Here is a 15,721-nt window from a genome sequence, read left to right on the forward strand (position 1 = left end):
CCTTGTAGTAAAAATCGTTCCGGTTTTGCCAAAGAGGAAATAACACACAGGATCACTGAAGCTAACTTTGAGGAAGGCAAGCACAGAACTATAACTGGTTGCTTGAGTGTATTTTCACTTCTGAATTGAACAGAGATGCTGTACTTTTCATGTTAGATTGGAGCTAGTTGGGAAAATTAAAGCAAACACAAACCAAAGGAGCTTGTCTTCAAGAACCCTTCCATCTGATCTACATCTCAGCAAACCTATGTCTTTCAGAGTAAGTTCTATACAACCTGAAACCATGGGGTACTCGGCGGTGCCATCACTAAAGTGAGTTTCAGGTGCTCCCAGGGCTCACAGCTGGCTAGCTGACCTTGTCACACACCCCCAGTTTTCTGTGTCACATTTAGTTTCTCATCCCAGGGCCCTGCTGACTAAAAAAAAACATACAACCTACAAGTTGAGAATTATGTGTTATTTGGCGGACAAAACTGAAGACTTAAGCCAAGTACACAGCATCTCAGAAAATTCTGAGATACTGCCCCGAAGAGGTAAGGGAGGAGCCAGGAGATATAGGAGTTTCAGCAACAAAACCCAGCGAGTTGGAACATCAAAAGATTACTGTTCAAGAAAACCAGGAATCTCAAGTCAACGATTTCGTGCTTTTCCATGTATTTGTGTGCTATGCTTAGTTGCTCAGTCATGTCTGACTCTTTGGGACGCTATGGACTGTAGCCCACCAGGCTCCTCTGTCCATGGGATTCTCCAGGCAAGAATACTGGAGTGGGTTGACATGCCCTCCTCCAGGGGATCTTCCCAACCCAGGGATCGAACCCACATCTCCTGCATTGGCAAGTGGATTCTAAATCGTTCAGGCACCAGGGAAGCCCATACATACAGGCATTCCTTTTTAGAAGATTCTTTCCCATTATGGTTTATCCATGGGTAAGGAAGATCCCCTGGAGGAGGGCACAACAACTTAACTCCAATATTCTTGCCTGGAGAATCCCATGGACAGAGGAGCCTGGCAGGCTATAGTCCATGGGGTCGCAAGAGTCGGACATGACTTGGCGACTAAACCACCACCACCAATTCCTCTTGAGCCTCTGTCTCAGCCCTCAAAGCCTATTTCAAGTCCCGTCAGCTTTACTCTGTACTTCATTCTGCCCCACTGTTATTCACGGCTCAGAATTAAAGAACATTCTGTGAGCCTCAGTTTCAGCGTCTGTAAAACGGGTGCGAAGCGTGTCACAGGGTTACTGAACCAAGCTCAGGGCTTGGCGCGCGCAAGCGCTCAAGACCCACGGGTGGCCATCTCTACTGTTACTTAGTCCCAGCGCTGGCCCCTGGGCCTGGATAAAGTCTGTGGGATGGGGGCGGGCACATGGCACAGCCACGGCGCCGAGGGAGGTCTGAGATGACCCTCTCCGAGACCCTCCGCCGGACACGCCAGTATACGCGGCCAGGTGGCAGAGCCCCAGGAACCACCACTTCCGGAGAGACCCGTCCAAAATAGCCACTTCCGGCCGCGCTCCCGGTGTAACCAGAGCCGCTCCGCGGTGGGCGTGGCCCTGGGTGCGGCCACGCCCCTCACTTCCGGCTCGCCTCCGGCTGCTCCACTCGTTTCGGGAGTCGGGCTCCAGGGTCGTCCAAGGCTGCCCCGCCCACCCTGGCCCGCCCTCCCGTGACGTCACCTCCGGGGCGGGGCGGGGCGGGGCCGAGCTGGGGCGGCTGCCCTGAGCCGTCTTGGCACCGGGTCCCGCGGCTCCGCTGCCGGCCACGTCCCCACGCCGGACCGCGGGCGCTTCCCCGCCGCCCGAGGGCCGCCGGGCCGCCGCAAGGCCTGCCGCGCCCGGGTAAGCGGGCCTCCCTGCTGTCCAGGGGAGCTGTTGTCACTGCTGCCTGTACCGGCTTGGGGGCGGAGAGGGGGAGGTGGGGTGCATGGGGTACTCAAGGGGCGGCGGAGGGAGGCAGCGACAAGATGAATGGGGATACGGAGTGCACACTGGTGACGATTGGAGGTGAGGAAGGAGGAGAGGAAGGATCGGAAGGAGGAGTCAGCTGGGGGAAGGATCGGGGAGGGGGAGCCCAAGAAGCAGGAGGCAAAAGGGGGCCCTAAGAGAACCCCGAACCGGAGAAGAAGAGACGCGGTCGGTCCAGTTTGGGAGCGAAGGAGGGAAAGTTGGGACACACCCGGATGGGTGGGGAGCTTAAAAGGTCCTGCCCGGCCCAAGGCTGGGCCCCAGGAAGTGTTGCTCTCAACACAGAGTTGGCCCTTTCAGGCGACCCAGGCCTCCCCCAAGCCCTCTCTACCTGAGAGGGGCTTATGCATTTCCACTTAACCTGCCTGCCTCCCCCACGTGAGTCTGGGTAGCCTCTTAGTCTCTGCCATTAGCTGTTAAGCTAGTATGAGGAGCCAGCATCCACATGGTTTGCCATAAGATATAAATACCTACTTAGAAATCTACCTTTAATAATATTTTTCCCCCCTCCCTAGAGGAATCATCTCTAAAATTTCAATACAGATGTTCAGCTTATAGGCCAGACTTGCCCGATGGACAAAGGAATGTGGAATTTACCCACGTGGCCAGCAAAAATTAGGCTCTTGATCAGCAATTAGCATCATATCCAAAACTCCAGAAGCCTGGAAGGAAGCAATATAATTAAGATGCTCTCCAGCGCTCCAGGTTCTCATCTGCCACAGACACACATCCTTTGGAACCCAGGACAATGTCTAAAGACACAAAACCACATGCCTGTGTTCCTTGCATTCTGATACCAAAGTTCAGCCAGGTGACGTGTCAGGACAGATGTCTGTGGTTTGCCCTGCGTTTGTTTCTGCAATCCCTATTCCTTGGTGTGTGTTTCTCCAGTTGGAGTCACATTGCCGCTGTCACTGATAAAAAAGTTACTAGTGTGATGGAATGTGGCAGGTAACACTTGTGTTGGCCCAGGAACCTGTGTAAGCCAGAAAAAGGAATTAAGCAATTTGGAGTCTGATTTCAGGTAACTTGCATGCCTGTATATCACAGTTTCAAAGAAGTTTAAAAGTCAAGCCAAGATTGAGAGCACGGAAGTCGGAAGTGGGAGATGTTGAGAGGCAGCATGAAGTCAAGGACCAGAGAAGGATGATGACGTTGGCGCCCAGGGCCATGTCTCAGGGTGCCTTTCTCATGGAGTGTTGCCTGGCTCCTGTCCCTTCCCTGCATAGCTCGTGAGGAGCTGAGCCCTGAAAATGAGAACTCTCAGAACCAGCCTAACCTCCCGTCTTTCCTCCTGGCCCGCTCTCCTACTTAACACCATTTCCTTCCTGCTCCAAGGAAGACCTTGACCTGCCCAGTCTTTCTACACCAGATAATGAGAATAACGGCCAGACCCTCCATTAAGGCTCACTGAAGCATTACTGACCCAGAGGACATGAGTTTGAGCAAACTCTGGGAGACGGTGAAAGACAGGGAAGCCTAGTGTGCTGCAGTCCATGGGGTCACAAAGAGTCGGACACGATTGAGCGACTGAACAACACCAAAAGCCTCTGCAGGGGAAACCAGATACTAAGTCTTGGTGATGGTTTCTCCATCGGGCTTCCCTGGTGGTTTAGATGCAATGCAGGAGACCCAGGTTCAATCCCTGGGTTGGGAAGATCCCCCAGAGAAGGAAATGGCAACCCACTCCAGTATTCTTGCCTAGAAAATCCCATGAATGGAGGTGCCTCATGGGCTACAGTCCATGGGTTGGCGAAGAGTTGGACACAACTGAGCGACTTCACTTTCACTTTCCATTGTGAGCCAACTTTGATTAGCACAGGTCCCGACAGGGGAATCTTGACATTTAGAATACGGGGTTGGAAGGTGGGGGCTGTACCATACCAGAGGGATGAGGTCATGGCACAAGGGCCTGCTCTTGACTCTACATAGCGGCCAATTCCTATCTCTAGCAGTGATTACCAGCCGCACTGGCTGGGGGAAGAGGCGGTGATGGGAGCCGTCAGAGGTTTCTTGAGAGACCCGTGGAGTTCCCTGAGATAGCTTGAGAGATGCTCCGTGAGCACGCTCACCTCGTGTATGTAACTGTGTGTGTGGTTGCACACATGTACAGGTATGATTGCACGTGTACATGCAGGGCAGTGTGCATGCGTGTGTTGCCTTGTGCACGTGGATATGGGTGCATGTGTAGCTCTGTGCATGAGTGTGACTGCCTATGCATGTGTGTGTGTTGCCAAAACCTTGACTCTGTGCACCATGGCCAAACAGATATGGAGACAGAGTCATGGAGGAGAAGGAAAGAGTGGCTTTCTTACCTTGCTATGCAAAGGTGAGCACAGTAGGCTAGTGCCTCAAGAACTGTGCCCCCTTCCCTTGGAAGAGGTTACAGTCAGGCATGGGGATGTGATAAGGAACAAGGCAATAACTTCTGCAAAGTTTCAAAAGGGTGAGGTTGCTGACAAGGTTAGGGTGTGTGCAGGGTGGGCCCACTCCTAATCTTGATGAATCTGTTCAGGTCCATTAGTCTTGCCTTGGGTTTCATCCTGTTCCTCCCGTGGTTATCAACTGTTAGGCCTTTGGAACTTAGAAAAGGTCATGGAGCCTGGAGTCTTGCCTATAAGAAATGGGGGACAAAAAGATCTATGTGCCCAGGAGCCCCACAGGGTGGGTGCACGTGGGTGTCTGTGATAGTGAGCCAGCCAGTGGTGGTCCTCGGGTATCACCACCTACTTGTGTCTGCCACTCTTGAAAGTGGTGAGTTTCTTGCATCTCTTCCTGAGTATGTATCAGATATTCACCAATCACAGAATCATGCGTGCTGGTTCATATCTTTACAACTGTATCCTGGACTCCTCTGAAGTTTTGGTTGGCTCCTAGGACAATGCCTCCCTTCTCACTGGATATTACCCCCTGCTTTTCCTAAGGAGCACTTCCTCTTTTTCAAACCCTAGATGCATCTTTTGCCAGAGTGGAGCATCTGCCTGGATCCCACCTGCGCCGTAGAGCGTGCCATGGCCTGGGAGTGCCCTGCAAAGCTGCCCTCGCCTCCCGCAAAGCCATTCCTCACCCTGCGAGCCCTCGGTGCCAAGCCCTCAGCTCTCCAAGGAGGATGGCCCAGCCTGGGAGCGTGCCCTGAGCAGCTGTCTCTCGTGAGTGTCCAAGGCCCGCGGGCAGGGCCGCCTGCTCAGTGATAGGACAGGTAACCCAGAAACAGCCCTGTGGGGGCTTTGCAGGGTCAGGGTGGGCAAAAGAAAGCGCGAACATCAGAGGGCCGAGCCATCCAGTGACCAGGAGGCCTGGCCGGTGGCACTGCACCGACAGAGCCTCTGCCTTCTCTGGTGGCCCCGGACATGGCTCCCCAGGTGGGCATGGGAACCATGTGGTCCTCTGGCCATCTTCTGTTTCTGGAGGTTCCCTCTAGGCCTCGTGTTGTGACACCACGAGACTGTGGGAGCCCCCTGGGGTGATGCATCTCAGCGATGCTGGGGGTGGAGGGGGCCTCTCATAGCAGAAGGGATCCCGGGAAGAGGCCGCCTGGAGGCCGTCCCTCAACCAAGAATGGTACAGTCCATGTCTGTTCCAGGGTGAGGAGCTGGACAGAAGGAGGAAATTCGTTCAGCCCCCTGAATCGGTTCCTCCTGCTTTAGCTGGAATGTCAGCTCTGAAGCTCAGTGAAGTCCCAGAGCCAGGGGGGCCATGTCCCGCCCACTGCCTGTCTTTGTAAATAAAGTTTTATTGGGACACAGCCACACGCATCACCTGCCTAGGGTCCATGCCTGCTTTTGAGACTTGAGTAGCCAAGACAGACCATATGGCCCACCAAGTCTGAAATACTTGCAATCAAGCTTCTCACAGGAAAAAGCTTGCTGATCCTGCTCTCGAGATTCGTAGTGAGGGGGCAGCGGAAGGCCCTAAGGCCTGGGGTGCATTCTGGAAGCCCTGAGATCCAGGGTTCAGACAGGGAGCACGTGGGGCTTGGTGGTGGGGGTATTGTCAATGCACTTGCTGGGTGTGACTGGCCGAAGAGAGAGCCATTTCAATACATTTATTTATGGAGAGTCCAGCTGCGTCTGCTTCAGCCGTGGACGGGTGGGGGTGGTGGTGGTGTGTGAACTCTTTGTGCCTGAAACCTCCCTGGTTCAGTCCACGCTCATGACATTGGTCTGTTTCTTCTCTGCCCACCCTACCCCCACGTGTTTCTGTCAGAACAAAGAATGCATTTCGCACTCAAGAGAGCAGATGCGAATCTGTGGTTGGTAGGGCCGAGGGACCTTTTGACACCTGTGAGACCCCAGGAACCTTGATGGGACGGTTTTGGCAGGAAAGCACACCATGAGGCTAAACTGAAGTTAGTGACACTTGGTTAGAAGCCTGGGGTGGGGGTGGTGTGGGGTGGGGGTGGGGTGGGGTGAGGTGGGGGTGCGGAGCACAGCCTTCCAGCAGAGTTTGAGCTCTGAGGGGATTTTTTCCAGTTCTGGGGCCACCCTGCAATGTCCCCAAGGGGCCCCTTTATGCTGCACGGGGGCGGGTGGGGGACTGCAGGTCTTTCATACATCTGGTGGAAGTGGGTGCATCCAGGAGGGGCTGAGGGTCAGACATGGAAGGCTACCTTGCCATACTGACAGCTTACTGACCAGAGACGTGTTAATGCGTCTTCTGTTACCTAAACGTTGCTGTTCAGTCGTTTAGTCATTTCCAACTCTTTGTGACCCTGTAGACTGCAGCACGCCAGGCTTCCCTGTCCTTCACCATCTCCTGGAGGTTGCTTAAAACTCATATCAATTGAGTCAATGATGCCATCCAACCATCTCATCCTTTGTTGTCCCCTTCTCCTCCCACCTTCAATCTTTCCCAGCATCAGGGTCTTTTCCCATGAGTCAGCTCTTTGCCATCAAGTGGCTAAAGTATTGGGGCTTCAGTTTCAGCATCAGTCCTTCCAATGAATATTCAGGGTTACATTTCAGTATTCACTTACCTGACAAATCACCAGCCACAGGCGATTTAGTTCCTGCCAAAATCCCTGATCAGTAAGCTTTGGAATTATCCTGGGAGAGTAGGGGTTTAAGCAGCGGAGGCAGGGTGGGCTTTGGGGGTTACAGAAATCTCTCTGGCAGCTGTGGAGTGGCAGATGGCACAGGGCCAGGATGGGGACGCTTGAAGGTGACTCTCGGGGCTGTTGGGAGGCCAGGGAGCCAGCCCGGCGGCTGGTCCATGCAGAGCAGCACTTAGCATCATGCCGGGCAAGGAATCGGTCAGCACATTTCCTTCCGGACGACTTGAAGGCTCCCTTGCAAGATGTTCTGTGGAACTCCAGAGCTTTGCGCTGATTGCCTAGGGTGCCTGCGGGCAGGACTGCTTGTGGGGGGCGCCCTCAGGGGCCCCAGTCCCCTCACTTGCCCCCAGACTCCAGCAGCCTGTGCTCCACCTGCCCTGGGCCTTCGTGGAGTGCCGGGTTGCGGGACTAACCCAGGGTGCACGCGGCTGGGCCCCTGTCTGGGGAGGGCCCAGGCCTCGCGGGCGACCACGTGGGACTCTGGCGGTTGGGCGGGGCTGAGAACAGGCTCAGGGCCCACCCAGGACCAGCAGGGCATGAAGTGACGGGCCCCTCGGTTGCCCTGCAGCGAGGGACGGGAGAGTGCTGGCACATGGGAGAGACCGGGGTGAGCATGGGGAGACCCGAGCGCCAGGGCAGCCCGTCCTTGTTCTGCTGGCGCTCAGCCGCAGTGGGGACTCTGTCAGTCCCTGCGGCTGCACCGTCACCCTCGGAGACCAGAGCTTCTGCAAGCGGGCCCACTCAGCCCGCCCTCTGTCGCTCACCGTGGAACCCCCGGGCTGAGTCTCTCGGCCTCCTCGGACCCCGCCCCCTCCCACCTGCATCGCCCCCCGAGATGCCCGTCGCCTGGAACCCCTGTGTATACTTGCCACACCCCTGCCTCAGTCAGACCTGCAGGGGCTCCCATCCCCCCACCCCCGAATCCAAACCACACCCGGGTGTCCGCCCCTCTCTAGTTTAGCCCCAGGTCTCACCGCACCATCCCCTGGTCCCCACTGTCAGTACCTGCCGCTCCCTCCTACCCACCTCCCCCACCCCTTTCCCAATAGGTGGACCCCATCTGTCTTTCAGAACATGGCCCAGGTGGCACCCAGGAAACCGGCCCGGCACCCTGCCCCAGCCCCCACCAGCTGAATCCCATGCCCCCTCTGGGCCCCGCAGCACCCAGTCCCTTCCCACCCACCTCTGGGGCCTCCGCCCGGAGGGCCAGCCTCCCCCTCCCCCTTCACGGCCTGCTCAGGTGCCATCCCCTCGCTGTTTGCCGAGCCGGAGTCACGCTCTGCTCTGCAGTGGCACCAGCTTGCTGTGACCACTCTTCTGTGCCTCCCTCTGGAGGAGAGAGTCGTGTGGCTCTCATCTTTCTGTCCTGAGTCCGCTGCATGGCACGTGAGCAGGCACTCAGGGCGTGCTGGACGGGTGGATGGGTGGCCAATGACGGATGAGTGACGGCTGGCTGCTCGTGGCATCTCCCCGTGCGGTCAACCATCCCAGGTCCTGCAGGCTGCAGAAGGACTTGGGTAATCTCGGTAACTGGAAGTCTTTACACCTTCTCGCTGCTGCTCTTTTATGTTCTGAACTCCGGGGTGGGATGGTGGGACTCGTAGTGAAATTGGGTCAAGAAGTGCTCTTAGCCCATGAAAGCAGGCACTGGGCCAATCGCTGGACATGTGGCTGAGAATCGGCACACCCTTCCCATGTGGCAGGCCCCGGGGGGACATCTGGCTGGGTTTGCACCCTGCAGCCCGCCGGAGCCCTCCCTCGCCTGTGACAGAGGAGCCCCTGCCCCCACATTCCTGACCCGACGCCTGCTGTCTTGACCATAGGTCCCTCGGCCAAGCAGCAGGGAACCCTTAGCAGCCTGAGGCGCGGCCGGCTGGGAGCCCCGGAGACCGCCCAGCCTCGCTCCCGGCCCACCTGCAAGATGTGGACAGCCCTCGTGCTCGTTTGGGTTTCCTCCTGGTCCTTATCTGAGAGCCTGCACGCATCAGAGCATCCATGTAAGTGAGAAAGCCGTGCGTCCGCCGGACGGGCCTGCCGGGGCCCCGGGGGCTGGGCTGGGAAGGCTTGTCCGGCCGACATGGGACCCAGCCTCTGAGCCCTGCGAGGGTTACTCCCTGGGTCCTGCAAAGTTTCATTTGTTCCGTAAACCCAGTCTTTACTGGGGAGCTGGATTTGCACTAGCTCCCAAACAGCACTTGTTTAGTTGCGCTTCTCCTCTGTGCCAGGCACTGTGCATCCCCAGAAATCTCTCTGTAAGTCCTTCCATAAAGCCAAGAGCTGTGGCACGGTGTGAATATCTGGGCAACGATTTAGCTGCTTTGGAGACCTGGGTGTGTGTTGGATAGATTTTTTTTTTTAATGGTGAATCACACCTGTGATGTGAGACTTTGATATTTTGGGAATTGGATCAAAGGGTGAAGCTCTGAAGTCTTCCGTGCATTTGGGGTTCAGAGAGCAAAGGAGTTTTTAAACCACAGTGCTGAGCACCCGTGTGACGGGCTGCAGGCCAGAGGTGCGCGGTGAGCTAAGAGGGAATCCTGGGCCCGCGTCACTGTCGTCCTCCCCGGCCAGCCCCATGGGCCGGAAACTCAGACCGGCTCTGAATAATCCACTTGAGTAATCCACTTCTCTAATGAGAAGACGATCATTTGTCTTTCTCCTTTTCCAACTCTTAACGGTACGCAGTCCTCAACCGGACGTGGGGCCATTCGGAGACAAACTCATCCGTAGAAACAGTGACCGGGGTCTTGAACAGAACAGCTGAAAGAATGACCCCAGAGACACCGTCTCCCATCACACCGACCAGAGGGACTTGGGGAGGCGACCACACCTCTCCTGCAGTCACAGCGGGGACAACACACAGGACAGACATGGGCACTTCCGCGACAGCTGGAGGGACCCGGGCTGGAGCTGCCTCCAGGGTGCCCACGCCGCCCGCCCCGGTGTCTGCCTGGAGGACCCCGTCCTCACCCGGCACGCGGGCGCCTGGCAACAGCTCGTCGTCTAGGCCAGCGACAGCCATCCCACCCGCCACACCCACACTGGCCACGAGTGCCCAGCCCGCCGCCGCGACCCCCGCCAGTGTCAGCAGCCCCGCAGGCTCACCCGGTCCTCCTGGGTCCACTGCCAGCCTCTCCACAGCCAGCCTGACACCCTCGAGTCCCCGAGTACCCAATGTGTCCGCGCAGGGCCCCACCGTCCAGGCGCCGATGCCGACGCCCCGGACTGTGGATGACACGTCCCAGAGGCCCACACCCACCCTCTTAAACACAACCCCGGAGCCCGCCTCCCCATCTGCGGCTTCCGTGTCCACAACCGTGGGCACCACAACCAAGGCCCCCGAGCTGACCGTCGGCACAGCGGCAGCACCCACACCTCACACCAGCCTGGCCCCCGCGGTGGAGGCCACGACCCCCACGACACGGCCCAGCCCTGCCACATCCACGCCGGGGGCCCCAGAGCTGGGCACAACTCAGACGCCGGAGCAGGCCAAGCCTGTGGCCACACCTGGTACTACTTCCCCGGGGCCGACCCCCGGGGACTCCAAGGTGCCACCCACAGACTCGTGCCAGCCCAGCACCCAGGGCCGGTACCTGGTGGCCTCCAGCGAGCCCCTGACCCTGTACTCCGTGAACAGAAGCTTCCTCCTGGCGGTGCTCTTGCTGGGGGTCACCCTCTTCATCACGGTCCTGATCCTGTTCGCCCTGCAGGCCTACGAGAGCTACAGGAAGAAGGACTACACGCAGGTGGACTATCTCATCAACGGCATGTACGCAGATTCCGAGATGTGACCTGCGGGTCGGGGGCGGGGCACCGCGCTCAGCCGGGCCTGGGGCTGGGCCCCCCCGCACCCCCACCTCCCCTTCCGGGTTGCCTCTGAGGCCAAACCAAGTGCTTCCAGATTCTTTTGGTGCAATTTAGGAGACATGCCAGATGCTTAAACACATTTAATTGCTGTCAAGATTAATTCCACGATCACTAAAGAGCGGCTGCTTTTTTCATATTTATTTTTCTAACGATCCTGTTGACATAGGGCCAGTGGTTCTGCCTCGGGATGGGGCAGGCGGGCCCCCCGGGGTGGGTCCTGACCTAAATTAAAGCAATGACCCCTTTCCACTCAGACCGCGTCCGTCCATTTGTGTGGGCTGCTTCCTGCACCCCCCCATCCCACCCCGTCACGCCCCAGGGAGCCTTTTCAAGATGGTGCGATGGCGTGCAATATTGTCGATGTTGAATGTACTGTGAGGTCCCGGACGTGGGCTGTGTCTGCTGCTCTCCTGGGCTTCGCTCTTAGGCCTGACCCTGCCTGAGCCTGGGCGGGAGGAGCCTCCGCCCCTGAGGGTCCCTGGCACCACATGGACGTGAACCCTTTCCTCGAATCCTCCTTTCTCGGGACTGTGGCGTGGTGGACGCGTGGAGCCTGCTTTGGATACGAGAGCCAAGTGCAGCACATAAACCATGCAACGCGGTGTAACCGGTGGGCGGGGTCTCGAGGACCCGGCACGGCTCACGTGCTCTGGCCACGTGGGAGCCTGGTCAGGTGGCGCCGTGGGCTGTCACTTACCAGCACTGCACCCCAGGGGAGCCCCAGGGCCGAGCGAGCCCGAGGCCAGGCCCCACGTCCCCAGCAGCCCTCCGAGCCCACACTGCGCTTGTCACGTGCCACACACTCCCAGGGCTCAGTGCACGTGGCTGGGCGCCCACGCGCGCCCCAGGACACCAGTGCTCTGAGCCCCGTTTTAAAGGCAGGACCACCGAGACCCAGAGGAGACCTCACTCAAGCGCAGAGGGCCAGAGTCAGAGTTTCACCGGTTCCAGAGGCCGGCTCTTTCCTCAGCAGCTTTGTTTTACAGCTGCCCAGACCGCACTTGGCTCTCAGGCCTCACCGCGTGCCTGCCCGAGGCAGCGAGCGCTGGCCCGCAGCACGTGAGACCGGTTTCCAGGCCACGTCTCTGAGCTGCGTGGCTTGTAGCACAGGGGCACTGGTGGGGACTCGGCATCCTGTGAAATGCGCAGGCAGTCACATCTGTCGTGGCCCTGGGGTCCTGCTGCCTGGCAAGATTCCAGGACTGGGGTTGACTCTTTCTTCTCAACTACTCTGAGCCCTGAGGAGGAGACTCTACCTGGAGACGCCAGGTTCCCCATCACAGGGGTCTCCTGAGCTAGACCTGCGTGTCTGGATCCTCCTATTTAAGTTCTGCCTCCAAAAAGAATTTCAAATGGTGCATAATAAGAGACAACGACAGGGGCTTCTCTGATAGCTCAGTGGGCCAAGAATCCACCTGCCAAGGCAGGAGACGTGGGTTCCATCTATGGGTTGAGAAGATCCCCTAGAGGAGGAAATGGCCACCTACTCCAGTATTCTTTCCTGGAGAATCCCACGGACAGAGGAGCCTGGCGGGGTACAGTCCATGGGGTCGCAAAGAGTCGGACATGGCTGAGTGACTGAACACACACACAAAATATGAAGACAGTGAAACCATCTGAAATAACATAAGAGCCATGGGTGGAGGATATACAGAGCAGAGCGGGGGGATCCGAACAGTCCTCCCCTGTCTTCCAGCTCCATCTGGGGTTTCCCCAGCCCCTCTCTCTCACTTGTTGGTCCAGCAGCCCCCTTTCCTTCCCCAGCAGCCATGCTGTGCCTCCGACAGCTGGGCCCCTACCGGCCTCTGCCGTGCACACATGCTCAGTCATGTCCGACTCTGCAACCCCATGGACTGTAGCCCTCCAGGCTCCTCTGTCCATGGGATTCTCCAGGCAAGAAGACTGGAGTGGGCTGCCAGTTCCTATTCCAGGGGATCTTCCCCACCCAGGGATTGATCCCGCGTTCCACTGGCCTACAAGCCTCTGTTTCTCCCTGCCCCAGCAGACCCATCTTACGCTTGAGCCCGTCTGCTCTTTGATCCCAGGTACTGTGGCTGAGAAGGTGTCAGCCTCACTGACCGGAGCTCCAGGCCAGCCTGCAGCTCCATCCTCAGATCTGAGAAGTCATCTCTGCACGTCAGGGTGAACAATCGGGGGATTTAGGGAATGACCTTTCTCTGCCCGCATCACCCCAGCGGCATGACGGTGCTGGCCTGTCAAGGGCAGGCTCCACACCCTATCTGGATGAGTCCCTCGACGGACAGAGCCCAGACCCCCATGTGAACCACGGCACACAGGGCGCCGTGTTCCTTTGCAGGGATGTAGGACAAGGGGCAACCCTCAGGGCTGGCTTTCATCCTTAGCTTGTGAGCAGGGGCCTCTGCCTCCAAGGAATGGGGGCGTGGAGTGCCACAGGGCTCGCCATTCGCCCTGCCCCAGCTGGGACTCCAAGTCTTTTCGCCCCAAGAACCCACTGTGCTTTCTACTCCTCCCGCCTAGGGTCCTGCTGCCATCATTTTGGTTCCTGTCTTTTGTTGTTGTTCGGTCGCTAAGTTGTGTCTGACTCTGCGACCCCATGGACTGCAGCTCGCCAGCCTTCCCTGGCCTTCGCTGTCTCCCAGAGTTTGCTCAGATGCACCTCCAATGAGTGTGGGGCTCCTGCTGGCGGACCGCAAATCCGTAACATGCAAGGCCAAGCTCAGCTGTGACCCCCAGGAACGTGATTGACTCCCAGGGTTCTTCCTAAAGCCAACAGCATCGCCACTTACCTGAGCTCGATACCCGGGCTTCACCCTCGAGTCCATGGCCATCCCGAGCTTTCCTGTGAGCGGGCCTCTCCTTGCCTGAGGCCTCCTGCCCTGCCTGGGGGCCCACCGCCACCTGCCTGCTCCCCCCCAGCCGTCCTCCACCCTGCAGCCAGGGCACCCTCAAAAATACAAGCCTCACCACAGCTGTCCCTGCCAACAATCTTTCCCGGGATGAAGACCAAACTGCCAGGCCGGGCCTTCCAGGCCAGAGCAAACCTTCCAGGGGGTCCTGGCCCCCAGCAGAGACTGAGGGGAGGGGCGAGTCTCAGGAAGGCTCGCAGGAGAGGGAAAGCACACGGGGCCCCTCCACGCAGGCCTTTCACTCTAGGGGCTGCGTGTCTGAGCCCAGACTGTCCCCTGCCTGGAGGCCACCGGCCTGCAGGAGGCCAGGCGGAAAGTCCCTTCAGACCTGTTCGGTGCCCGCTGTTTGGCAGCCAACTGGGGGTTCAGGCATGCAGCTGCCACACACTGCCCCCCCAGCTTGAGATCTGAATGATGATCGTGAGAAGGAAAGAGGAGACACACGGGGTGCCCGACCCGCCGGGGATGCTGGGGCGGGGGGCTGCCTGGCAGAGGGGCTCGAGCCTCTTCCCCGGCTCTTTGCTCCAGCAGCAGGGGCTGTGGCTGCTTCAGGTTCCCGGTTCCGTGGATGAGAGGTGCCAGAGGTCCAGGTGAGATGCGTCAGATTTGGGGCTTGACCCCTGAAAGCGATTTCTTCCCTTCACAGTGCGAAAAGTCAGGCACATGAAGGTCAAGTGGCTTGCCCAAGGCCACTGCTCGCCCTCCAAGCAGTGGCGGGACAGGGTTCACCCCGGGTCTTTCTGTCCCTCTGCGAATACCGGCCACCACGCGGCGGCTGTTGCATTCCTCTGGGCACAGCCCGGAGTCCACAAACCGGCGAAGTCCCCGGGCTCCCCCTGGTGGCCGAGCCTCCTTCCTTCACCCTGGGTGCTGGTCCTGGCTGGAGACGCTGGGGGTGGGGGAATCCCTCCAGCCTGGCAGTGGGGACGCCGTCCCGGTCACCCCACACTGGAAGGACTCCCCCACTCATTGCTAGACGGGGCCTCCCTTGTGGTGGACACAATGCTCTTGGTGGCGTTGCAGCATCTGTGCCTTTAACTGTCTCCCTGCGGGACGAAGCCAGGCCAGGGTTCAGGAAGGTGCAGTAAACGCATACTCGGGCTCGGGGGCTTCTCTCCCGGAGCCCCACCAGCCGGGTTACTTGGGGCAGACAGTTCACCCTCAGCCACTTTTTATTCCTGCAACTCTGCTTAAAAAGGGAGGCCAAGGTTTATGCAGCAGGTGCTGACAATAGCTGGTATTTTTTGAGCACTCACTGTCTCAGGCTGGAGTGCCTTCCAGCTTTCATCTCACTGAATCATCTCAGACCCCGGCGGCCCCCTTCCCCACCCACCCACAATATCCTCCACACAGAGGCCCGATCACCACGCGCTCCTGCCTAGACCCCCAGATTTTTGTTAGGACAGAAATCCAAACAAGGGAACTGAGAACACAGGTGGCCAGGGGGAGGCATTCATGAAAAGCGAGGGAAATGGGGGACCCAGGCAGAGAGACCATGAACGCAGAGCCCCAGGACAGGGAACAGACTGGCCAGCCGGAGGAGGGAGGGGAGAGGCAGGTCAGGGTCAAGGCCAGGGTGAGGAGGTAGGGTCCCAGGGGGGTTTTCAGCCGAGGGATAATGTCATCCAACTTGGGGGATGTCCAAAATCCCCAAAGTTACTTTGTTGGGAATTCCCTAGTGACCCAGGGGTTAGGACTTGGCACTTTTACTGACACAGCCCTGGTTCAGTCCTTGGTGGGGGAACGTAATTCCCACAAACCAGCTCAGTGTAGGTTGAAAAAAATTACTTTGTTGAGCATAGTACTTCTTACAGATGAGGTGATGTGCTGTCTGGGGTGCAGGAGGGGAGCGTGGTGGTGTGTCGGGGGGGGACACATCATAGTAGTCCCGAACACGGAAGGTGGTTGGTAGGCTTGTCACTGGTCATCCTGCTTGCTCTGTGCTTGTG

The 15,721-nt window shown here is 58.1% G+C and overlaps 1 protein-coding gene across 3 annotated transcripts; it reads left to right on the plus strand.

Annotated features, from left to right (window-relative positions):
• Positions 1-1,677: 1,677 nt before the first annotated feature.
• C2H11orf24 (chromosome 2 C11orf24 homolog) lies at positions 1,678-11,137 on the plus strand. Of its 3 annotated transcripts, XM_043924730.1 has the most exons (5): positions 1,682-1,838; positions 3,917-4,077; positions 4,916-5,113; positions 8,841-9,014; positions 9,703-11,137. In XM_043924730.1, exons 4-5 carry the CDS (start codon positions 8,939-8,941, stop codon positions 10,806-10,808), a joined length of 1,182 nt encoding a protein of 393 aa, XP_043780665.1. In that variant the 5' UTR covers positions 1,682-1,838; positions 3,917-4,077; positions 4,916-5,113; positions 8,841-8,938; the 3' UTR covers positions 10,809-11,137. The 3 variants fall into 3 exon arrangements, with proteins under 3 accessions (XP_043780655.1, XP_043780663.1, XP_043780665.1); XM_043924720.1 differs by lacking the exon at positions 3,917-4,077 and having other exon boundaries at positions 1,678-1,838; XM_043924728.1 differs by lacking the exon at positions 3,917-4,077 and having other exon boundaries at positions 1,681-1,838; positions 4,916-5,163.
• Positions 11,138-15,721: the final 4,584 nt, after the last annotated feature.

Source organism: Cervus elaphus, chromosome 2 (genome assembly GCF_910594005.1).
Source record: "Cervus elaphus chromosome 2, mCerEla1.1, whole genome shotgun sequence".
NCBI classification, from domain to species: Eukaryota; Metazoa; Chordata; class Mammalia; order Artiodactyla; family Cervidae; genus Cervus; species Cervus elaphus.